Source organism: Ambystoma mexicanum, chromosome 1q (assembly GCF_040938575.1).
Source record: "Ambystoma mexicanum isolate Mex_15411 chromosome 1q, UKY_AmexF1_1, whole genome shotgun sequence".
Taxonomy (NCBI): domain Eukaryota; kingdom Metazoa; phylum Chordata; class Amphibia; order Caudata; family Ambystomatidae; genus Ambystoma; species Ambystoma mexicanum.
In genome coordinates this window covers 540,621,943-540,647,375 of record NC_090922.1, presented here as the reverse complement: position 1 = coordinate 540,647,375, position 25,433 = coordinate 540,621,943, and the positions used below count along the sequence as shown (strand labels likewise).

General features: G+C 48.0%; 1 protein-coding gene across 1 annotated transcript in view; it reads right to left on the bottom strand.

Annotated features, from left to right (window-relative positions):
- Positions 1-255: 255 nt before the first annotated feature.
- Positions 256-25,433, bottom strand: part of TMEM145 (transmembrane protein 145) — a 236,395-nt gene continuing 211,217 nt past the window's right edge. Inside the window, 1 exon segment of the mRNA XM_069640963.1 lies at positions 256-634. Coding sequence (XP_069497064.1) covers positions 392-634 — 243 coding nt within the window. The 3' untranslated portion in view covers positions 256-391.

Here is a 25,433-nt window from a genome sequence, read left to right as displayed (position 1 = left end):
AGGACAGGAAAGTGAATCGCAGTCTTTTTGTTGTGGGACCCAAGGACTGTTATTCAAATTGGCCCAATCAGATGGTGAGCATGGAAGGAAGCCCTTCTGCTGGTCGGTCTATGGGATGGGGTTCCTCTCAGTCTTGGTATAAACCCTCTCATCAGCCACATCCAGATGATTTGCATGCTTAAGAACTCCAGAAAGCACCTTGCTGGTTGAGGAAATCTGGAATTGATGTCTTTTCAGGTTTTGAGCAAAAGAAGCTCAAATGAGTGGGAGGACTCTGCCGAGGTCCTGAGGCAGAAAAGATCTCCACATTAAACGGTCTCCAACAGTGTGAATGCTGAAGTACTCTTGGAAGCTGTTCAGATGGTTTAGTATCCTAGGACGAAGGAAATATTCACATAGGTTGAGTTCCGGTGGTGTGCATACTGAAGTACTCCGGGAAGCCATTCTGGCTGTGAACCTGTGGGGCATGGAGCTGGTATGGTGGTGGCTTGGTCTCGCTACTGGACGGCTTCAACAACAATGGAGGCCCATTTAGCGCAGATGTGGTGCTTGTGGTGATCACACAGGTGGGACTTGGTTTCAGGTGGGTGTACCTCAGAGTGGCCGTTGTCTCCTCTGCTGCTGTTTTAAAGCCCTGGGTGGAGGAACAAAGGCAGGATAAGTTACCCTCACGCATACAAGTGCAGGGTTCAAGTACAGAGATGGGCAGCGGTTTCTAATGCCTGGTGGGCCTCACCCTTGTTGCGTGAGGTTTGAACTGAGTTTCAATGCTCATTTAGTAAGGGCATCTTCACTTTCATACACACACTGCACTCCAATGGAACCCAAGCCTAGAGACAGAAAAAAAGTTATTTACCTGTAACTAGGTATCCAGCACTGCAGTTCCATGCTTGAATATTTTCAGGCTGGGAATCCTCTGCAAATCAAACATCAGTTGTAAAAAAACAGCATTACAACTGTGTCAGTCCACATCATTTTGTTTTTCCTGTCGCAAGCAACAAGTCAATGAGGCATAAACTTCGCCCTCCAAAGGTCACCTTCAGACTGTAGGGTCCTGAATGCACCAATGTTCAGAATGCCTTATAGGGAAGGGGGTGGGTTGCACAAAAGAGACCATTGCATGAGAACTGTGGCTACAGGTAAGGTACCTTTTCTTCTCCAGAACTGGATCTTTTATAGATTATGAAACCATTTTAGACTATAAAGCAGTGATTATATGAAAGGTGAGATGTTGATGCTTCATTGGACTAATTTCTTCAAGACTGCCTTCTCTACTTGTTACTTCACTCTGATCTGTGTTGGAGCATGCATCTTTGCAGGCATGTGCATAGTGTGACAAGGTGCCCTGGTTGGCGCTGAGTGCCAGCAGTGCGATGACCATAAGGGCCGGTGACCCTGACTACGCTTTAGAATGGAGGACCAGGAGGCGGTACCTGGGGATCCCCTTCAGCGCTGCACTGAGGCCCACTTGCTTAAAAGAGGACAGCCACATGGCAACTACATCACCTAGAATATGTTGGTCATAATCAGATCAGCAAGACCCCAATGTCAAGGCAATATTTTACTCAGGGGAATGACTCCATAAAAAGCCAGCTAAAGGGGTTCGAACCCAACCCGACCTGATAACATGCGCAGGTCCCTTTAAGAAAGCTTCACCATGGTATCAACATAAAAGAGCTGCAAGGCCAGAGAAACCATCACAAGAATCTTCTGCGGATCATTTTAAGTTCAGCTGAATCTGTGAATCTGCGGAGGAAGAAGGCACTATATTTTCAGCAGACCTCGTAAAATGCTAGAATGGGCAGTTTAAGTGCAGTCCTGGTTTCATATCCACCCAGGGGGGAGGATCACTTGCACAGAGACACTAAAAACTATACCTTTTGTATCAGCCTCATCACTTCGGTATACTAGTGGAAGACAGAGGAAACAGGCAGGCAGAACTACGCAGGACAGCATTATGGAGTTCAAGATGGCCACCTCACCTCTTATAGCCTCTATCTCACTAGGCACACCCCAAGCGGAATCATCACAGACTTGCCAATCGGAGCCTATCACTTCACACAGACTGCAAGCACAAGGCATAAACCGAGCAAGATTATTTAAACGCACACAATATCAATCTTCTTCAAAATAACAGGAAGTGTACTCGATCTCTGCCTTAGACAAAATTCTTTTGCACCACTAATCTGTGCCGCTCTGCCCAGTCATGACAACTTTGCCACCAATGTCCTCAATCAAGTCCTGACATTTGTAGGTGAAGGTCTCTGACTTCTTCAGGTGTGCAAGTTGTATTTAAACCTGGGCAAGTCTTAACCTGACCTATTCTAGCATTGTGCCAGCCAGCACCTCCTTACCGTCATGCCACTCGCTTGTTCCTCCACCCACCTTGGGTTCCACCCCTTCAAATTAGGGCTACACTCCTAACCTGTGACTACCCATGCCAGGTTTCTCCTTCCCCTCTCACTGAACCACCTCTGCTCTCTTCCATGACATTGCTTTGACTTTGCCCTTTCCTCCTTTTGCAGTTCTGTAACTTCCTCCCTACATTCGCTTCTTCCCAGGACTTTGCTCCTGTCTAGTTCCTGACATTGTTCCATAGAAAACACTTTTGAGAGGACAGGGATGCGATGAGGCCCTGAATCCATTGAGTACTGGGAATGTCTACGTGTTAGTAACCATGGGCTATGCCCCACATTACCTAAACGGTATTTCCAATGTGAGCTAATACCACAATGAGCATTCTTCACCATTTAAATCCTTTTTTTTTGTTGTTGCAAGGGTTGGATTGCCCAAAGAAACCCTAAAAGATCAGGGTACCCCATTATTGTTCCAACTTGAACACAGTTAAAACAACCACTGCATATAGAAACCCTCCTCACTTGTATTTACTGACCACAGGTGGACATACTTGCGGAGCAATTCAGCCATACTCTGAAGAACCTCTTCTGGAAGCTGGTTGGGGGATATGTGAAGGACTGGGATGAGCTGATCCCTTGGGCCCTACTTACTGCCAGGTATATGCAGATGGTACATGGAAGCCAGCCACAGGACATCTTGGACATCCTACATGAGTCCTGGAAAGGCAAAGATGCCCCTAGGTCTGGTTCCCACAAAGTGAAAAAAGCTACCGGCAGTTACTGAGCCGATCAGTAAACTAATTGAAATTGATATTTTATTTCTATCGCGCTCATACACAAGTGTTTCAGAGCACGACAAGGCAAGGGAGGGGAACAGGGGAGAACAAAACCACGATCTTACTAGGCCCAGTGACATTGAGAACACGCAAGTGCATGGGGGAGGGGAAAAGGGGAGAAGTGGAAAGTGCAGAGCAAAAGGAGAACAGAATAAATAATAACAAATAAATAATAAAAGCAACAAAAGTGCTGTGTTTAAGGCAGCGACAGGGCAGGTCATATAAGTGCAGGAAGAAAAAAAAGGGGAGTCTGTATGTGTACAGATACAGACCCCAGTGCATGGGGCGGCCCGGAGGCAGTGCAGGAGGGTGGCAAGGTGAGCATGAACCTGAGCCGAGAGGACAGAGGGTGGCCAGGTGCACGATGCCAAGAGAGAACAGATCAGCAGGGTAGAGGGGGCGAAGGCAGAAGCAAACAGGAAGGTCTTGAGGTGCTTCCGGAACCAGAGATGGTTCTCCTCAAGTTTTAGAGTGGCAGTGAGGCTGTTCCAGAGGGAGGCCCCATCCGCAGAGATAGATCTACCCCCAGCTCGTTTCTTTGAAAAAGGACTGACCTTGAGGGAGTTAGAGTTAGAGGAGCAAAGAGCTCGCGAGGGGAGGTATTTGCGGAGGGATAGCTCAAGGTATTTTGGACCCAGGCCCCAGAAAGCCTTGTGGACAATGCAGAGGGTTTTGAATTTTATTCTTGCATCCACTGGGAGCCAATGGAGAGATTTCAGAGCTGAGAAATACGATCCCATGGCTTGATGCAAAGGACAAGTCTTGCAGTCCTGTTCTGGTTTAGTTGCAGAGGGCGGAGAGTCGAGGCAGGTAGATTTAGAAAGAGGCTGTTACAATAATCCAACCTAGAGAGAACCAGAGCTTGGGAGACAGTGAGTTCTAGGGGAAGGAGAGGAAAGGCAGAGTACCTCTGAGGAGGTGCAGTAGAAAGTTTGACTTTTTAGAGACATCAGAGATGTGGACAGAGAAGGAAAGTGTGGAATCAAATATGACCCCGAGGTTCTTAGCCTCGCAAGTGTGGGTAGGAGGAGGGCCAAGGAAGGCCGGCCAGAGATTGAGGGGAAAGGATGGAGAAGGTGTGCCAATGAGGAAGATCTCAGACTTGCTGGCATTCAGACAAAGGTCATTGGCGGAACACCAATCTTGAATGCAAGTAGGGCATTCAGAGATGAGAGAGGGAGAGGAGGTGGCCGAGGCCAGTCTGAAAATTAGTTGAATGTTGTCAGCGTAGCACTGGAAATTTGGGCAGAAAATGGCAATGCAGTGGGCGAGAGTTGCCAGGTATTGGTTGAAAAGCCAGGGCGAGAGGTTAGACCCCCTGGGGAACACCACAGGTAGAGAGGGAGATAGATGATAGGAAGGAACCAAGTTTTACTGGGGAGGGTCGATCAGAGAGGAAAGAGGTCAGCCAGGCCAGAGCCTGATCAGTGATACCCAGGTTATCACGGAGACGGTTGAGCAGGATGGTATGGTTGACCGTGCCAAAGGCAGAAGAGAGCTTGAGTAGGATGAGCACAGTGGGAATGTTAGAGTCAAGGTTGGAGAGCAGATATTCACGGATGTTCAGGAGAGCAGTTTCCATGCTTCTGGCAGCTCTGAAGCCAGACTGGTGTTCTTCGAGAGAGCCAAAAGAATTGGAATGAAGGTTAAGCTGGGAGATGGAGAGGGGGGAGGAGGGGAAACGGAGGAGAGGCCATCAGGACCTAGCCCATTAGAACCTAAATACTACACAAGCTGAGCAGAAGAAATGGTATGACCAGGAAGCAAAACACAGGGTTAAGGTCGGCAAGCAAGTCTTGGTTTTGAGACCCACCTCAAAGAGCAAGACCTTCATCAATTACTTTAGACCATATTGGTTTTTGGAAGTTCTAAGCGACTTAATCTATCGAGCCCAAATGGATGACTGGGGGAGGACTACACAGTTTAATCACGTGAACTGGTAAAAGGCTTGGTGGAAGCCCGATGAACCCACCCTGATAGCCCACTTAGTAGTCCAGGCTGAAGGGGAAGTTGAGTTCAAGACCAGCTGAACTCACTCTCCCTGGTCTACCTCCAAACCAAGGAGAACGGACATCGGGTAAGCCGTAGGTTTCAACTATTGAAAAGAGTGAGAGTATGAGTCGGCTCATAATCCGTAGGGTATGAATGACCCCCGGCTCGTTCTTTGTTTGTTTACATAGCCGTGGTACGTGACCGCAGTGTTGAATTGTTGGATGCCATTCCAGTATGCGGCGCAGCATCAACGCTTGAGAGGCAGAATAATTGAGCTAAGACCCGCTCTTAACTCCCCTGAGGGTAGGTTATCCGTGTCATTTTTTGATTGGATTTAACAATATATTATATGTATGATACACCTTGGTGGCTTACGGGGTATCACACCTGTGATCGATTGTACGTGAATGTGATCTCTCACCTATCATGCTGTAGAATTACATTGGTTCCCTAAATTAAGGCATGTAGGACTGAACCTATTCTATCAGTGACGGAGTCCCAGATAGCGACATAGTTTTCACATAACGAGCACCTTGAACCTGGGTGTGTTGTGTAATGTAGTAACCACTGGTCTAACCCCTCTGCAGTGTCTTGAGAGCAGTGATCCTTTTTGTTGACTCATACCGGTCTTTCTTCTTCTTTTCTCGGAAATACAGAATGTGTTCACTGTTGGTCTCTCATAGTTAGCAGTTCTACCTCCAAACCAAACCATAGACCGGCATACCTTTTTACACCAGTACGAGAGATTTATTTAATGACTCCCTGGGAAGAGCCAGAGAATTTTGGCACCACGTTGAGACTCCGCCAGCCAAGACAATCCAACTGGGAACCTTACCATTCCCTGGAGGCCAGGCGGAAGGGTGTTGAGGAGTAAGTACAACAAATGATTGATATGAAGGTGTTTGAGCCCTCTACCTTCCATTAGGCCTCACCAATTGTTCTTGTGCCAAAGCCACATCAAACCTGGTGATTCTGCACAGACTTCTGGAAAGTCAACAAACTCAAATTTTATCAAAATCCCATGCCATACATCAATGACATGATGGAGAAGACCAGGCCAACCAAATATATCTCTACAGTTGATCTCTCAGAGGAATACTGGCACATCCGGCTGGCTCCAGAAATAAAAAAAAAATAGCATTTATCACCCATGGGGTAGCTCTCAGAGTTCATTTATACCGCATGCGGTGGAGTGCACGTCACTCTGCCGCGTACGTATGCCCTTAAAGGGGCCAGCACCACACTCCTCCTTTTTTATAACACAAAACCAACAAAGAGGTAAAATACACTCACAACATAACAGCCCACAGCACACAAAATCAATGACCCCTTTAATCACAGCCACCCCAGCCCCAAGGGTCACTTTCCAGTCCATGGGCTGGTCCCGCCAGTTCAGGGGTCCAAAACATAGTCACTCCTCCCAACCCTTTGGGCCCTTCTCACTCCTGTTCCCCCAACCTGGGGAACTCTGCAGCACTTCCGGCCTGGCTTCCCCGACTTTTTTAAAGATGCTGGCATTGCGGGTGACAGAGGCAGTCCCATCAGAAGCAGTCACCATGGACCGATGCACCGCCACCACATCCATCGGAGCAGGTTCGTAAGTCAACGACCGCTTTCCTTGTGGGTGTCGGTTCTTCACCAGTACTTCATCCCCCAGAGCCAGCTGCCGGGGCCAGAGTCCTCTCCTGATGTTTTCATGCTCAACCCTGAGGCTCCTCTCTTGTTCCACCTACGCATTGTCAATTACAGCCATCTCTCTCTCTCTCCCATCTTCGGGATCAGGCCCCTGGGACACCGCCTGAATATGGCCTCAGCCGGGGCCACTCCGGTAGATGCCTGCGGGGTGGCCTGATATTCCCTCAGGAATTGGTATAATGACCTCTGCAAGCCATGTCCTTGGTCATGAGCAATGCTGAAGACCTTATTTAGCGTCCTCATGAAATGCTCTGGCTCACCATTCACCCGAGGCCAAAGAGGAGGGATCTTTTGGTGGTGGATCCCATACTCCTCCATCAGCTGGGCAAAGCTTTCCCCCTGGAATGGTGGCCCATTGTCCGAACACAAAGTCTGAGGCAGTCCATGGGTCGCAAAGATTTTCTCCATTGCCACGGCCATCTTGTCGAAGGACACTGACTCAATGGATTCCCCTTCCGGATATCTGGACCACATGTCCACAATCACCAGGAAGTATGTGTCCCAGCCTGTAGGCCCGAAGTCGGCGTGGACGATCTCCCAGGGTTTGGTCCCTCTTGGCATGGCCTTGATCGCGGGCTCCCTCTGTGCCGGTGATGCTGTCTGGCACCACACGCAAGCTGCTACAAACTCCTCGACCCGCCTCTCAAGGTCCGGAATCCACACCTTCTGTCTCAGGCGAGCCTTGGTCTTGCCAGCCACCTGGTGCCCCTAGTGTGCCAGATCAATAACTTGGCTGACCTTAACCTGTGGGATGACAATCCGGTCACCTCGGAGTAGCAGCCCAGACTCCACTAATGCCAGCTCATCCTTCACCCTCCAGAGCTGTTCCAGCGCTGATCTAGCTTCCTGGGTCCTCAGAGCCAGCGTGTCTACCACCGACTTCCATGAGCCCTGGTCCCCTAACGGGACCCGTAAGAGACGTGTGGTCGGACCACACGTCTCTTACGGGTCCCGTTAGGGGACCAGGCCGCTAACCGTAAATAGCGCCTTCCCCATTCCCATTGAGCCCTATAAGGGCTCAATGGGAATGGGGAATGGTTTGTTCAATGGGGACTTACCGGTCCCGCCAGGGTCGGACTACACCGGTAAGTCCCCATTGAACAACACCGGACTCGGACCCGTTATTGGAGGCTGTCATGCACAAATAGAGCCATGACTACCTCCAATCTCGGAATGAGGCCCTATGTTTTTTGTGTGCTCTGTGAAAACAGTATTTTTTAAAGACTGGCAGAGACATCTTGTGAAGCTGGAAATGTGTATGTATGTAAATGACCTAATAAAAGACTGTGAAATCCAGCCGCATGAATCTCTCTAGTCCAGTTAGCTTGTTCCTTTGATTCTGGTCTGCAGGAAATGCAAAGCATGTATCTTAAGTGGTAATGAATGTGATAGAAAAACAGGAACGACTACAGCAGTATGGTGGATTTCACTGTGAGGTAAAGTACACACTTAAACATAGTGAACAGTGAACCAGACATTCTCAATGGGGTTTGTTTGTATGATTTCTAATGGAAAACATAAGCATGAATCCCCTTCCTCAACACTGAGCTTTGTTGCAACACATTGTGGTTGGAAGTGCAAAATTACATGATGTCTGAATCCAACTGACAATGCCACCATAGGGGACACATATTTTCATGGGTAAATATTATTCTCTGTTACTTTAAGCTTGTATGTTTGAGTGTAGCTAGCTAATCGACACCAATTTGCATGCACCTAGGTAGAATATCTACAGATTTTGCAGATCATTGCGAGTTTCCATTAGGCCTGGTTAGTACATCATTGCTAATTTAGAGTATGCCCACGTTTCACAAAATTGTCAATTTCCATTTGGCTCAGTTAGCACATTATGGTTGGGTTTTAGGTCACAGATTACAGAAACTTTGCACCAGTTCAAGTGCAAAGTTGCACTGTATTAGTACTAGGGCAAACATTGCCCTAGTGCAAAAATGCATTGTTCATTTTTATTTTTTGAATACCTATTGCTCAACATTTTAGCTATAAAATAACATTTAAAAAAATGCATTGAAAGTGCATGTTTTTTGCACTATTTTTGACCTAGTGCTTATACCATGAAAAATGGCAAATATTTTCACATATGGCCCCAATGTTTTTAGCACTAGACCAAACATTTTGCTAGTGCTTAAATGGTGCAAGTTTGCAACTGTTCTCCTACTCTTCTAAAAGAAACCCTATCCTCAACATGTGCCGGCAACATCGCAAGATCCATTATTAACTCATCTCTCACTCAGGCACCTTCCTAGCACAATTCAAGACCTCGTACATCAAACCCCTGCTCAAATAACCCTCCCTTGATCCCTTTCTACCGACCAACTACAAATCTATCTCAAACAACCGATTCACAGCTAAGCTAATTGACCGAACAACCTACACCCAGGTATGCCTCTTCACAGAAACCAACCTCCTCCTCGACCCCGCACAATCCGGCTTCAGACCCCTACAAGGAATTGTATCGGGACTAGTCTCCATCTGGAACGATCTCAAAAGAACCTCTGACTCGGAAGGTTGTGCCACACTAATTCTTCTCGACCTCTTGGCAGCCTTGAATACCATTGACTCCACTCTCTCAGCATCAGGGACAGTGCCCTGAAGTGGATTACCTCTTTCTTCTCTAACAGGTCCCAAATAATACATATGCCTTCCTTCTCCTCCACTCCTCACCGTGTGACACACAGAGTGCCACAGGGCACCCCTCTCTCTCTTTCTCTCTCTTCTGCTCTTCAAACTCTACTTGAGCCCCCTCCCTGCTCTCACCCGCTCACAAGTCTTTATACAACTACGCAGTTGACACCCAAATCGTCTTCAAGATCCCAAAGGGACCTTCTTCCACTTCCCCGACCTTGCATCATGCCTCACAGAATTAGACCACTGGATGACTGCTAACCACCCCCTTCTCAATCCTCGAAAAAGTGAGATCATGATATGTAAGAAGATAGCCCTCTTCCCCCAACCCACCCCTTGGCGGCATTCCCTAGGACAACCACCCCTCCACCTTCAACACAATAAAAAGTCTTGGATGCACTATGGACTCAGACCTGACTTTATCACATCACATCAACTCAATGACAAAAACCTGCTACCTACACTTATGCATTCTCTGACACATCTTCCCCTACATGAGCTTCCCACACAGAGTCACAGCAATCGTGGTTATCATCCTCTCACATTTATACTATGCTAATACACTATACCTCGGGTCCCCCGCTTTAAAACTCTAAAAACTACAACGGGTACAAAACACTGCAGCAAGGCTCCTTCTTGCCCTAGGCCCTAGAGAACACATCACACTCACCCTCCGTATCCATCACTGGTTCCAGATCGGGCGACTATCCACCTTCAAGGCAATGTGCATCACCCACAGCACAACACAGGACCTGAATATCTACAACAGAAATTCACACCCTACAGGCCCACTACAAACCTAAGATCCGGCACAGCTGTCCTCCTCTTCAGCCCAGTCGTAAATCCAACCAGAATAGGAGGGATCTTCCTTCTCAGTCCAAGCACCCACCATCTGGAACTCGATTCCATTTAGCATCTGCTGCATAGAGGATCACCTTACTTTTAGGAAGGCTCTCAAGGCCTGGCTCTTCCCTTCTGCATCCTGATTGACCTAGTCCACCTCATGGGTAATCTATCACCCTTTGACAGGAAGGTGGGGGCACCAGATGAGTCACCGGAGGAGACAACAAGCACACACACGGAAAGGGTTCCAGTCAAACCTTCTGATTAACCTGATGACAACTAGACATCAGCCTTGATTTACTGGTATGTATAGCACTCCATCACAATGGAACATAGCTGTATGTCCCTCCCGGGGCACAGCTACCGAGCCTCATACATCTGCAATAATCACTACACGACTGCACAACACAAATCACCACTGCCAATAGAATGCAACTGAGTCCCATGAAACAACTGGGTCCAACTGTGCACATAACCAGTCTCCTTGACTTGCATACTCTCCTGGCAGTATATTGCAGCACCTGTCCACTAACCATATCTCCATGGGTTGCTATCAGGGACATGGCCACCCCTACCTACCTTCGTGCTTGTTAAAGATGCACACCCACATTCTAAAATCCTCCTTTAAATCTCACATCTTGGACCTCGGTCCTCCAAGTGAGTACACCCCTCAGTGCTTTGAGGCCATACCAATGGCAGAAGGTGCTATACAAAGGCCATATAACATAACTTGCAATGGTGCAACGTTTCTGTAATCTGGCCCCCTATGTTCAGTCAACCTATATTTGATCAGCCTTAATTGCCCTCTACCAGCAGGATACACCTTCTGCTGCTGTAACAGGCAAGAAGACAGGCCAATGCTCGCCATGGTGGCCTAGGTCAATGAGCAGCAGAGCTACACCCTGTGGTGTACACAGACGTAAAAGGCACTGCCCCCCATGTAGTGTCTGCTATTGGATTGCAGGCTGGTTGTGGTGGGCTGAACTACCCATCCCACCACAACCAGGTTGTAAGCCAATAACAGGCAGGTATGGCAGGGGCTGCTGGCAGTACTTTCTCCATGGAACTACTTTTTGACACACATACATTACTTTTTGTAGCGTGAGGCAATGAACCAATTTGCATTTGTCTTATTGCTGGAAAAGTGACTAGATTTCTGCTGGTTGTAGTGCCAGCAAAAATGCCATACTTGGCCGTTGGTTTTTGCACTGGCACAGTGACAGAATTTGTGCACGTGGAAGCACCCGCAAAATCACCACGCATGTATTCAAAGTCCCACTGTATTCTCAGTTTGCACAATTCCAGTATATTCCATGTCTGACCTTCACGGTTTTTCCAACAACTATATATTCCTAGTTTGCACTCTCCCATACATTTGAAGAATTGCAGTCTTTTTTGTACTTGTCTTTATTGAAAACTAGCTGATATACCCAGCTTTGCCCTGGCTTTTCATTCCCTCATAGGTACAGGTAACTGTTAAAAATGTGGTGCAGATTGGTGAAACAGTGTGGAATTGTATAAGGAATAAAGCTTCACCAAGCCACACACCTACAAACAAATGTTGACTTTTGCTGAAGTCCGGGGAAAGGGCTGGGGTGTCTAAATGTCATGTAGACAGTAATGTCCGGAAGGGTCCTAACAGGTGACTGTGCAGAATTTGGTACAGATTGGTGAAACAGTGTGGAATTGTATAGGGAGCATATGTGAAGCCACAAACCTACACCCACATTTTCACTTTAGCTGAAATCCGGGGAAACGGGTGGGGTTGTCCAGATGTAATGTGTGAGAAACCCGAAGGTGTCTCACCCACTAGTCCCTGGGAATCTGTCATCCAGGTGGCCAGGACAAGGCCATCGCTTTTGGATCCAGTTCCTGGGGGTGGACCAGTGCGGGAGGATAACCTGGGTGAGGGTTTTTCAGGGAGTGGGAGTGGGACACCGGATGGTGAGATGCGGTATCCCCTTCCCTGTGACACCTTTATCCCACCCTACCCGGTAGGATACATAGGAACTCACCCCCCCCCCCTTTCACAACACAAACACTTTCTCACGGACAGCCCGCTATGAGAGAAAACGGACTAACACCCGAGCCGTGTACCTGATGTGCCCCAATACAATGGTCAGGCTGGGTCAGGCAATTACTGACCACCACGCACACCTGACTTCCATTACACTTCGTCACACGGAAAAAAGCACACTCTGAGCGAGGCAAAGCACATGAGGAAACAGCAGTTCCAAGATGGCAGTTTAACACAAGGAGAAAGAAGGCAAAACAGAAGTGGATCACAAGGAGGGAAGTTCCCTTGACCTTTTCGACAAGGAACCATTACTTTCATCAAGTCTTGAAAACAGAAAGTGTAAGACCAGGAAGCCAGGCTGAGGAAAACTGTACGGTGTTTTCGGAGGTACCCGGGGCCCTGCTGCATCGATAATCAAGGCAGAGAGAATCGCCAGCTTCTGTGGTACTGTCCTTGATTCCAATAACAAAGCAGTGTCAGTGAAATCAACACAGCCAGTGAGTTGGGGAGACAGATACAAGACCCGTTTGTTTTGAAGCCAAGGTTGCAAGCAGCAACATTGTATGGCGAGCAGTGGAACAAACATTGTATGCAACGCATGTGATAACCAACGCAAGTAAAGTTGACTGCAGACAAATTATTGAACTTTGAAACCAAGATATAAGATACCTTTGACACAGTGGTCTGGCACCGTGTGCATGCTCAATCGAAGGTCTCTGTAAGATGTCCAGCTGAGAGTTGACGAAAGTGAAACAGTGGAAAAGGATTGTGAATCGAAGTGGTCCTGCAACGGGTCAAGCTAAAACCGATGCACAATCGAAAGCCTTCGATGTTGATACAGTAAAGAAAGTTGATGAAAGTAGATAAAGTTGGTCCAAGCCCGACAGAGGGAGACTGGTTGAAGAATTGTGTTTTATTTATATAGCACTCCCAACCCAAAGGTATCTTGTGTGAGAACGGATCTGAGCCCGGCAGAGGGGGATCTGGGGTGAACCGTGAATCATCCGAGAAATTGGATGCGTGGAAATCCTAAGAAAATTAGTTCCCTACTGGCCTGCGCGCTCCACACATACCCCATCACCAGGTCCCCTCCCATGCATAATACAAACCCCCAAAAACATGCACCTGCTGTTTAAGGAAACGGTCAGTGCAGTGCACTGAAAGAGCACGTTTCAACTGCTTCCTACACTTTCATTTTAAAGCGAAACCATTCTGGAACGGTTTCTTTTTAAAATAAAAGTATAGGAACAGTAAAATGTAATTTAAAAAACTATAGGAGCACCGCTCCCAATCGCTCCCACCAACCTCGACCACTGGTGATGGATGGTTGGAGGGCCCTCCTTCCTTTTCAGGACTTTCTCAGCCGATCTCTGTGTGCATTATGGAGCAATTGTCTTTCACTCACTCTATAATGCACAGGGAGTTACAATGCAAAGTATTTGCATTTCCAAATTCTCCAAAAATATTTAGATCCTTAGCAAACGCAAACACTGCTTCTATATTTCTCCATGCAAAGTGCTATGCCTGGGCCAGGTCTGAGCCATTGCAAAACAGCCCCAACCCTGAGTGATTCACAGCAGACCAGAGCACCAGTTTGTCACAGCCTTCATTATATTAGATGGAGTCGTGCACAAAGCAGGTCTTCACCCGTTCCTTCGCATGCCTCTTTCAGGCTAAGGGTGAGGTCAGACAGGTGTGGTCTGACCACATCCCGGCCTGACTCAGCAGCAGAGAGAAGGAGGAGTGAAGGCAGGCACCTACGTGCTGCACTGAAGAGCGAATGGAGGGATGAAAAGAGGATGGAAGGATGGAGAGAGGATATGCCATGAGCAAAAGGTAAGTGTCAAAAAACAAATTGTGTCTGTGTGCAGGCAGTATTTGCAGGGCAAAAGTCGAGGGTACACGCGGGTGGACGGAGTCCACCCACTTTTTTCAGATGGTGGACGCAGTCCCCCCAGCTAAAATGAGAAACATTGAAAGTCTTCCTTGAATTTATGAATTAAAGCCGAGCTTGAACTGCTGTCGTCAGGTTTGCAGGCCGGACTCTTCAACACTGCACTATATAACCTGATGAAAGATAACAAACAACTAAAGATGAAATGTCTCATTTCTGTATTGCATGTTCCAGGGAAAACATTTGTATTGGTTCTTGGAGTTTAAAACATGCACACCGTTTAACGTTTTCAAAAACACTATTAGAAGAAAATATCCTCTCTCGGTGTTGTGTATGTGTTGATTTTATGAAAGGCAAATGCCATTCGTCCTGTGCAATTTGGGTGGTTATGCAAACCCAATTTAATGAAATGTGCATATTTCACCTTGATATGCTAATTTCTGGCGACATCACATCCCATTGCGTTTGTTGATGAGTCCCCCAACTTTTATTTTTAGGACTTGACCCCTGAGTATTTGTGTATGTGTTTCTGTATGTGAGAGAGCCTAACTGTGTGACTATTTTGGGCCCAGGAAAGCTCGCAGGTGGGGGTAGTAAAAGTGATATTGGGCAGAAAGCTAAGAGTAATATTCCCCAGAAGCACATGTATGCCTTGCACAGGGAAATGCAGACATATTGTTGGATATTGGCAGCATGAAAACATGTTTTAAAGGGCAACACTTGCAGCATAAAAAAGTGTTTTACATTGAAATGCTACCGTACATTGTTGGGCACTGGTTGCATGAAAGTTTATTATTGTTCAGGGCAATGATGGCATATATTGGACACAGCCAGCATGAACATGTGTTTAAAGGGCAATGCTGCCATGAATAGTTGGGCACTCGGCTGGCTGCATGAAAGTGGCATATTCTGTTGACACACCTAGTGATGTTCTTTGGCACAGACAACATGAAAATACATTTTTACAGTAAAAATACTAGCATATATTTGGACACTGGAAGTATAAAAATGTGTTTTACAGGGCAATGCTGCAATATATTGGGCACATCCAGCATTAAAAAGTGTTTTACAAGGCAATGATCGCTCATATTGTTGGGCACAGGGCTGGCTGCATGGAAGTGGTGCAGCGTTGCCAGATTGTGTTGGGAGACCTCCTGATCTGCTTTGGCACAGGCAGCATGAAAACATGAAACATGAAATGATAGAATACATTCGGATCAGCAGAATGAAACGGTGTTTTACAGGGCAATGCTCACCTTTATTGGAAACTATGGGCACTGGACTGACAGTATGAAAGTGGTGCAACACTGACATTTTGTGTTAACAGGCCTTATTAGCTACTTTGGGTACAAGGAGTATTACAATGTGTTTTACAGGGCAATGCTGACATTTATTTCCGCTTATCAATCTGTTTTACAGTAACATGCTTTGCATGGTCCCCCATCTAGCGGCTGGCCCAGAGTATTAGACTTTGTTTACTAAACATTCATCTAAGCCTCGACAGGGGTAGATCATTAATGTGATCCATGTATGACATGTAAATGCAACCAGCAATGCTCCTTCTGATGCCCTCCCCAGATTATTCCACTGTTCATTTTTTTTTTAAAAACACTTTACATAAGAAAATACATTGATCCAATACAGATAATATCCAGACAAATACTGTCACACGTAAGTAATGTTTTCCTTTTTAATTTTTTGAATATGCTTCACATTAATTTGTGATGCATAGATTAGCAAGCTTTATTTCCTCCTTGATGGCTACTTGACTGGGACATCGTTTTCAGAGTGGAAGAGCAGAGAGAAGACAACATGACTGAGGTTTCTGACACAATGATGGTGCCAGAAGCAGTTTGTATAAAATAATCAACTGTCACAGATGGCACAGAAACCACTCAAGAGCACAAGCTGGCTAGAACTACATTAGCCAGACTTTCTGTAGTCCAGCCGCGTATTTCCCATTAAGCCTGGCGCGAACACGCCGGCGCGAAGGAGCCTAGCCGGCCTGTGCCGGTACTTAAGGGCACTTCTTACCTCCATTTACCATAGATTCTTTGTTGATATTGCTGCTAGTTCTCCCTTGCGCTTAGTACGTATTTTAAAATTGATTTTACCTTGTTATTTTAACCTTGTTAATTGTGTTTTATAATTGTGCTAGACTGCATCTGTACTCTGCGCTCCAAATAAGCTGTTAGGGGTTGTGATTCAAGAGTTTGTTACACAATTCAATATGCGATTTGAAATAGAGCCTTCGTTCCTGACTCTGCACGCACTAGCTGGCTGGAACGACATTATCCAGACTTCCTGTAGTCCAGCAGCGTATTGCCCATTAAACCCGGCGTGAACGCGCCAGTGCGAAGGAGCCTAGCCGGTCTGTGCCCGTACTTAAGGGCACTTCTTACCTACATTTACCATAGATTCTTTGTTAATATTGCTGCTAGTTCTCCCTTGCGCTAAGTACCTATTTTAAAATTGATTTTACCTTGTTATTTTAACCTTGTTAATTGTATTTTATAATTGTGCTAGACTGTATCTATACTCTGCGCTTCTAACACACTGTTAGGGGTTGTGATTGAAGAGTTTGTTACACAATTCAATATGCGATTTGAAACAGAGCCTTCGTTCCTGACTCTGCACGCACTAGCTGGCTGGAACGACATTACCCATACTTTCTGTAATCCAGCAGGGTATTGCCCATTAAAACAGGCGCGTACAAGCCGGCGCAAAGGAGCATAGCCGGTTTGTGCCGGTCCGTGTCCGGGCCATGGGGCGAGTTAGTCTGTCTGTGTACACTCCAGTTTAAAAATGGCCGGTGCAGCGATCAAACACGGGGAGGCACGATACTGGAGAGGGGACAGCGTGGGGGGGGAAGGAGGTTGCAAACTGAAGTGATAGGGGTTCGAGATGGAAGGAGGGGGCACGTTTACTGCTTACTAAGATGGTGGAGGATTGAAAATCGGTACTTGGAATGTTCGGGGCTAGGATCTAGACAAAAAAAACAAAGGGTGGGGGAATTTCTGAAACGTCATGGAATTCAAGTGGCCCTAATACAGGAAATGCATATGGGGAAGGGGGATCTGGTGACCCTGGGTAAACTGTGGGGGGGCCACTGTTTGATACGTCTTACTCGACCCAGGCGGGAGGAGTCCTGATTTGGATGGCGAGAGGAGTGCCATTACGGGTGGAGAAGGTGTTGAAGGACGAGATGGGGCGGACGGTGATGGTGGTGGGTATATGGGAAGGATCCCCGATATGTCTGGTGAATTCCTACACGACGAATGTCGATAAGGAATATTTTCTGTCGGTCCTGCATAGGATTGGGGCTTACAGAGGAGAAATTATGTTATGGGGCGGGGAAATTATGTTATTGCCACCTAGGCGCACACCTGGGCAGGACAGGAGGGAAGGGGCCTAGAAAAAAACATATGACAGCGTCCCTCCACAAAGTAATGGAGGACCTTGATCTAGTGGAAATATGGAGGGAGAAACATAGTGAAGAAAAAGGGTTCTCATACTATTCGGGGGTACATGGGTCATACTCCCGTCTGGACTAGCTCCTGAAGGGGAGGGAATACTACTGACGATTTGAGGACTCAGAGTATTTAGGGCATACCCTCTCAGATCACTCACCCCTGGTGGTCAATCTAGTGGAAAGAGGAGAGAGACCCCTGCAGCGTTTGTGGCAAATATAGAGAGACGTATTAAAGGATGGGGCATTCACCAGCGAGTTACACAAGGGGATTGAAACTTACTTTGAACTGAATGAAGGATCGGTGGACACAATGGGAATGCTCTGGGAGGCTTTTAAGGCAAACATAAGGGGGTTGTGCCTCTCCACTACAGTGGGGATGAGGAAAAGATTGCAGGACACACTGAACCAAATGGAAGGGCAAGTGGCGGAACTGGATAAGGAGGCAGGAAGGGGCACTCCGGTGGGAGATAGATTGGCATCATGCCGGGAGCTTTACCATAAGACATTGGCGGATTTTACGCATTTTGACAATAGTAAAACGGGACACCCGACTACACGGAGAGGGTGATAAGGCAGGGAAACTACTGGCTTGGTTGATTAACAGGGAAGGCCCAAGAAGGGTGATAACTGAAATCAAAACTAAATCAGGGGAGACAATGGGCACCCAGGAGCGGATTAACAGAGTGTTTAGGGAGTTCTATGAGGCTTTATACACAAGTGAAAATGGGTATGTGGACATAGATGTGGAAGACTTGATGGACACGATCCGGTTGCCAAAATTAGGGGGGGAAATGAAGGAAGAACTGGAGGCCCCAATAGTAGAGGGCAACATTAAATGGGCAGTACGTAATATGAGAAAGGCCACATCTCCTAGCAGTGATGGATTCCCCATTGAATTCTATTCAGAATGTATAGACCTCTTAGCCTCACAACTCAAAAAGGTATATGACGAGGCATTTGAGAAGGGGATCCTCCCGGAGTCCATGAGGGAGGCTATTATAACAGTAATTTTGAAGGAGGGGAAGGACCCACTAGACTGTATGTCATATCGTCCTTTATCTCTATTGAACATTGATGGGAAAATTCTGGGTAAGATAGTGCCAACTAGATTGGCGAGAGTGACTCCAAAGTTTGTCCATTTGGATCAATGTGGGTTTACTGGGGGCAGAAATACGGCGGCTAACCTTACCCGTCTCTACCAGATCATGGATCAGGTCAAATCCCATTAACAGGCCCTGGCGGTGGCCTCCTTCAACGCCATGAAAGCGTTCGACTCGCTGGAGTGGAAAGTGTTATTCCGAGTGCTGAGGAAATTTGGATTTGGGGAAAACATGTGTAAATGGGTGGCCCTACTGTACAACAAACCGATGGCAATGGTGAAAACGAATTACTGGGTATCTGGGAAGTGGGAGCTAGGTAGGGGGACTCGACAACGGTGTGCTGCATCTTCAATACTTTTTGCCCTTGCTCTTGAACCCTTAGCAGAGTTTCTACGGCAGGAGATGGCGGAGGTGGGGATATGGGTCAGTGGGGTCCAACACATAGTGTCACTATACGCGGATGATCTCCTGCCATATGTTTCTAATCCGCGGGAGAATTTACCAGAATTATTGGACATTCTAAACAATTTTTGCCACATGTCCGGCTTCTGCATTAATGAGGGTATATCAGTCTTGTTCACCCTGGGGGGGGTGGGCTTCGGGAATGTAGCACACAAGACCTCCCAAAGGTAGGGATAAAATGGGAGATGGAGTCGTTCAAGTATCTAGGTATACGAATATTTCACAAGATGGATGAAACCTTTACACACAACACTGGCAGGGCACTCTCAAGAATAGGGGACTCAATACAATTTTGGAAATAAATGCCACTTTCCCTGATGGGCAGAGTGGCGTTATGTAAAATGGTGATTCTGCCAAGATTACTTTATTTCTTTACCAATATACCATATGTGGTGAAAAAGATTCTGTAAAATGCTAGACGGAAAAGTGGGGGAACTATTATGGAACACAGGGAGGAGCAGGGTGTCCCTATCAACGCTACGCAGACCTAGAACAGAAGGTGGGTTAGGCCTGCCAGACTATGAGAAATACTTTATAGCAGCGCAGTTACAGTCAGTGTTGGATTGGGGACAGCCGGGGGGGGGTGTGAGGGGACTTGTGGGGAAACTGCCGCCACATAGGAAGGAAGTTGAGCTGCTGTGGCACCCAGTGGGGAATAAGGGGTTGTCAATTGTGTTCGAGGCGGTTAGGGAAACGTGGAAGAAGTACCTTTGGAAGAGAGGGCCTGGAGGGCTCTATGATGGGTACCTGCCCTGGGGAGTAGATCGAAAATTGCAACTGACAATAGGAAGAGCAAGGGCACAGAGGCTTCAAGAAAAGGGATGTGAGAAGGTAGGAGACCTGTTCAAAGGGGGCAAATTATTGAACTTTGCTGAGTGGTCTCAAAGGTTGATCTTCCGAAGGGCTTATATTTGGTTTATGGGGCAATAGTCTGCAGAGTAGCAGAATTGTGGGATGGAATCCCAGAAGAACCAGAAACGAGTCTGCTGCTATGGGTACTGTTACAATAAGCAGGGGGCACAGCTAGGGTCTCATACATCTATAGAGCCCTGCGAGAAGGGGAACCCACGACAGCACTGAAGGCGAAGGAGAAATGGGAGAGTGACATGGGGTACCAGATCCCGGACAAGGAATGGGAGGCAATATGGGAATCAGTCCGAAAGGTTTTGCAAAACGCTCGATTACAGCTGATCCAGTTTAATATTATGCACAGGACATATGTGACCCCGACCACATTGAAGGCAATTAACAATACTCTACCAGATGTATGCCCCAGATGTGGTAGGGGCTCAGCGGGATTCTGGCACATGATCTGGGGCTGCAGGGTTATTACAGTTTATTGGAATAAAGTTATGGAAGAGGTGAATAGGTTAATGGGGTCAAAACTGCAGTGTAACCCGAAAGTATGTATCTGGGGGCTCCTCCCAGAGGGGAAGAAACACAAAACACATAACAGGACGATAAGGTTTCTATTACTGTTGGCTAAACGATGAGTGGCTATTGCATGGAAACACCAACAGGACCCGGCACAGGACGAAGAAGAACTTAATAGAGAATATACTCTGGTGGAGAACTTGATGGTTTGGAACAATCTTGCCTTAAATAGAGACGGAATGGAGCTGCTGATCGTGGGTGTAATGGGTCACCCCTCCTGGGAGTATGGTATCTCACAGGAGCTCGTGGCAGTAGCCACGTGACTATACTCAATAAAAGGAATGGGCGGTCTCCCGCTCAAGTAGTCTACAGTCCATGGTGTGTCGTGTCGTTATTCTGCCGCACTATGCTGGTGCTGCGTAGTTGGCTGAGGGCCTGTCCTGCCAGGCCCTCCACTGTGACAGTGCCCCTGCCGGGCAACGCTGTCCCTCATGGGTGCCTGCCATGTTAGTAGAGCCCCTGCCGGGCAACTCCACATTGGAGAGCCGGTGCCCCTGCTGGGCAACGCCTGCACCGTCTGCTGGTGCAGGCCTGGGTGCCCCCAGGCCTAGGAGGAGCCTGTGTGCTCACAGGCTGACTTGGTGTCCCCAGTCTGAAGCCATCTGCTTAGTGTCCCCAGCCTATATGTTGTGTCGGGTGCTCCCGACACATGCAAGGTGATCCCTGTACATCAATACTCTGCGTGACCGCAGCCCATGGTCCGCTGGGTGCCCCCAGGCCAGGACATAACATTGGCGACGAGGGAGTGAGGGCCCCCATGCCTCACAGTGTCTCCTGGCGTATTGGCCACCATCAAGGAAGAAGTGCAGCGTCAGCGATGGAGGCGGCCTGGGCCCACGTGCCTCTTATGGTGTGGGCTGTCGGGTGGCCGCCGGGTTGCGAGGGAGAGCGGCGTCGGCCACAAAATATGGAGCGGCGGCATCCGCCGCATGCAGGAGAGGTCAGGTGCCCCCCCGCACCTCTGAGACATGGGGCTGATGCATCCGGATGGGGAGGTGTGCTGTCTCCTCCCCCCGTGAGGAGGAGCATGCCCAGTGGCCTCCGCCGCAATAAGAAGAAAGTGGGCATGAGGCACGAGCCGCAGTAGGGAGAACTGCGCTGCAGCGCTCCTGTCTGCGGCGGGAAGAGGAAATGCTCCAGAGCGGAGCAAGGAAAGAAATAATGTGCTGCTCCCTGGCCCTCCTCAGACCTGAGCCCAGTGGCGGTGAGTGTTCTGTGCTCCGCGATCGGAACTGGAAAAAAGAGAAAAAAAATATGTGAACACGCTCCATGCCGGAGTGTTCGACCGTGCAAGGCCAGCTGCACAAAGTGTACCCTGGGCCACCCGGCGGTGAAGTAGCAGGCATATCAACGATACTCTTGCTCCCTTCGTGAGACCCGGGCTCTTGCAGGCAGTGAAAGTGCTGTGCTCTGTCTAGGAGCGAGCAAGGAAGGATCATGGGGTGCCAGGAGGTGTAATGCAACCCCCCCCCCCCCATGGGGCACAATCAGGTACATTGAAATGCAAAGTTATCTGAGTGGGCAAATAGCCTGATGGCCTGATGCAGTTCAGGGGCCCATTTGGGGTGACTAAAAAAAAAAAAAGGTGGGCCGAAGTAAAAGGAAAGGAGAATAACACGGGAGGGTTGCAGCTCACACGAGTGCTTGTGCGCCCTCCTACGCTGGTCTCCCAGACACCCTGCCACCAGTGTCTCCCTGCCAGCCGCCCCCAGGTAGAAAGAGAAGTGCAACGAGTGACCCCTAAGGCTGTGGACTTTGGCCGATGTGGCCCCTGGGCCTCCCCAGGTGCAGCTTTGCCGGGCCCTTGAACTATGGTGTGACTGTCTTGAAATCCCATTGGTGAAAAGCTTCACTGGTTTCCCACAACTCCACGAGTGCGTAAGATGGACACCATAGACATTCCCATGAAGGCTGGGAGCCTGCAAACCTGGACTTGCCTTAAATGGCCCAGTCAATGGGCAATGTGCAGTTGTGGACATCCGTAGGTGTGGACATGCTTTAAGTGGTGTCAGGGCTCTCATTGACGTTTTTCAGTGGGTTTAGATCTCACACACCCAGGTTAATAAAGGGTCCTTTGATAATGTGAGGAAACCCCCAAACGTACCAATAACCCTGTCACCCCAGTAAGTGTGTACCTGTCAAAGCATCAACGTAAATGGCATTGATGTCCCGTATGTCTGTCATTTGTTTGTTCCCTATGGAAAAGGATGAGTGTAATGGGTCACCCCTCCTGGGAGCACGGTATCTCCCAGGAGCTCGTGGCAGTAGCCACGTGACTATACTAAATAACAGGAATGGGCGGTCTCCTGCTCAAGTAGTAACTGAACCATGGTGTGTTGTGTCGTTATTCTGCAGCACCATGCTGGTGCTGCGTGGTTGGCTGAGGGCCTGCCCTGCCAGGTCCTCAACCGTGACAGTGCCCCTGCCGGGCAACGCTGTCCCTCATGGCTGCCTGCCATTTTAGTAGAGCCCCTGCCGGGCAACTCTACGTTGGAGAGCCGGTGCCCCTGCTGGGCAACACCAGCGCCATCTGCTGGTGCAGGCCTGGGTGCCCCCAGGCCTTGGAGGAGCCTGTGTGCTCAGAGGCTGACTGTGTGCCCCTAGTCTGGAGCTGTCTGCTGGATGTCCCGAGGCTGGATGTTGTGTCGGGTGCTCCCGACTCATGCAGGGTTATCCCTGTACATCAACACGCTGCGTGACCGCAGCCCATGGTCCGCTGGGTGCCCCCAGCATGTCGGCTAGGAGCCCCCAGCCTTGGTCTGCCTGACCTGAGTGGCCCCAGGCCAGGACATAACAGTGGGCACACTCTCAATGTTGGCCAAGCTTGGCCCTTCCTATAGTTGCTTTCAGCTGGGGGAGGTAAAAATAATTCCCCAAAAGAAAGTTAAAATTCTTGGAGTGTTTTTTGACCAGAAGCTGAATATGAAAGTGTATGTGGGGAGTATTGTCTCAGCGGCGGCCTACTATGTAAAACTTCTGGCACATCTTAGACCTTTTATATCTCAAACACAGAGACGATTGCCAGAGCCATTATGCAAAATTAGATTATTGAAGTAGTCTCTTGGTCGGACTCACTAAAGCGGACTCCAATAGACTAAAAGTTATTCAAAACGGCGCTGTCAGAGTGATAGTTGGATTATCTTGCCGGGACCATGTCTCTGCAGCGAGACGATCTTTGCATTGGCTCCCCGTTGAGGCATGTGCTCTTTTTCGACATTTGGTTATTACTTTTAAATGCAGACTGGGCCTTATGCCTACATATCTTCAAGACCTTATCTCTAACAAGGTGAACAACAGAATTCTCAGGTCTAGTAACCAGAACTATTTGATCCTTCCAAGTTGTAGGACTAAGAAGGTAGAAAGTGGAGCCGTCTTTGTCGCAGCTCCTAAAGCTTGGAATTCACTTGCCCCTGCTCTTAGAGGCCAGGCCTCCTTGGAATATTTTAAGAAAAATTTGAAAACATGGTTGTTTGCTTAATTTCTCTGGGTAGCTTAGCTTGGGCTTTATAGGTAATGATTGTCTTTTCTTTCTATGTTGTCTCGTTTTATGTGTTGTCTGCGCCCTGATGCCCATGGGTCCATGGTTGCACTATATGAATTCCCTTAAGTAAAGTAAAGTAAAGTAAAGAGTCTTATAGACAGTTCAATGGATTCCAAGGGGTTTTGTTTTATTTGTGGAGCCCAGGAACATCCCTCTCTGTCTCGTCTTGCTACAGCCCTCCTCAGTAACCACGCTATTCATAACCCCTACTTGCAAAACACGTTTGTCTCCTATAGCTGGATCCCCAGGCTCCCTAAGGGACTTCCTAACACTTTTTACTCTAACCAAAGTTTAGTGTTCTACTGAGAATTGGGATAGTGCTGTGTATTTACACTGTTGGATTTAGGCTGGTTCAATCATGCCCATGTTCAGCTCTTCCCTTCTATGCTTACTACTGCACCCCTCCTCCTTACTCCTCTTTATCAATCCTCAGTCCTTCCAATGTTTTTTCCTCCTACTTCTTCTGTCCACCCTTTGATGTTACTTCTCCTCCCACTCCACTTGCTACTCCTCCTCACCAATGCAACTCTTCCTCCTCCCATTACCCTCCTCCTTCTTCCACTAAGCCTCCCTCCATGACTCCTGCTCTTCTCCTCCAACTGTGCCACTCCTCCCTCCAACGACTACTCTCCTCCCCCTACTACGCTCTCCTCCTACTACTCCCCTCCTCCCACTCTACTACTCCCCTCGCCAACTACTCAAAAACTCTCCTTTCACTCAGTACAATTCACTTCACAACCACTCCTTACACTAACTTCCCCAATCAGTTGCCATTAAACATGCAAACTGAAACAGCAGAACCACTTTAACTCCTAAGCAAATACCTCACTTGCTCCATGAATCTCCTCCTCAAGTTGCCACCTCCTTTATTGGTCATCTCCCACCTCACCTCAAAAATGAAAGCTTCCTAATTCTTGTCCCCTGCTTAATTCACTCTATCCCTGCGAGGTGGCACTTTTTTTGACCAATCTGTCCATGTCTTCCCAACCCTGGGCATGTACGTGTGAGGGAAAATCTTGAAAAGGGGCTACGCCATGCCCACTATCTCACATGGGTCCCCACGTACCAAAGATGGTGGCCTGGACAATCCAATGTTCCAGTTGGTGTTCTAAGTCCTTGTTGGATGGAGTTCTCTGGCAATTCTCTC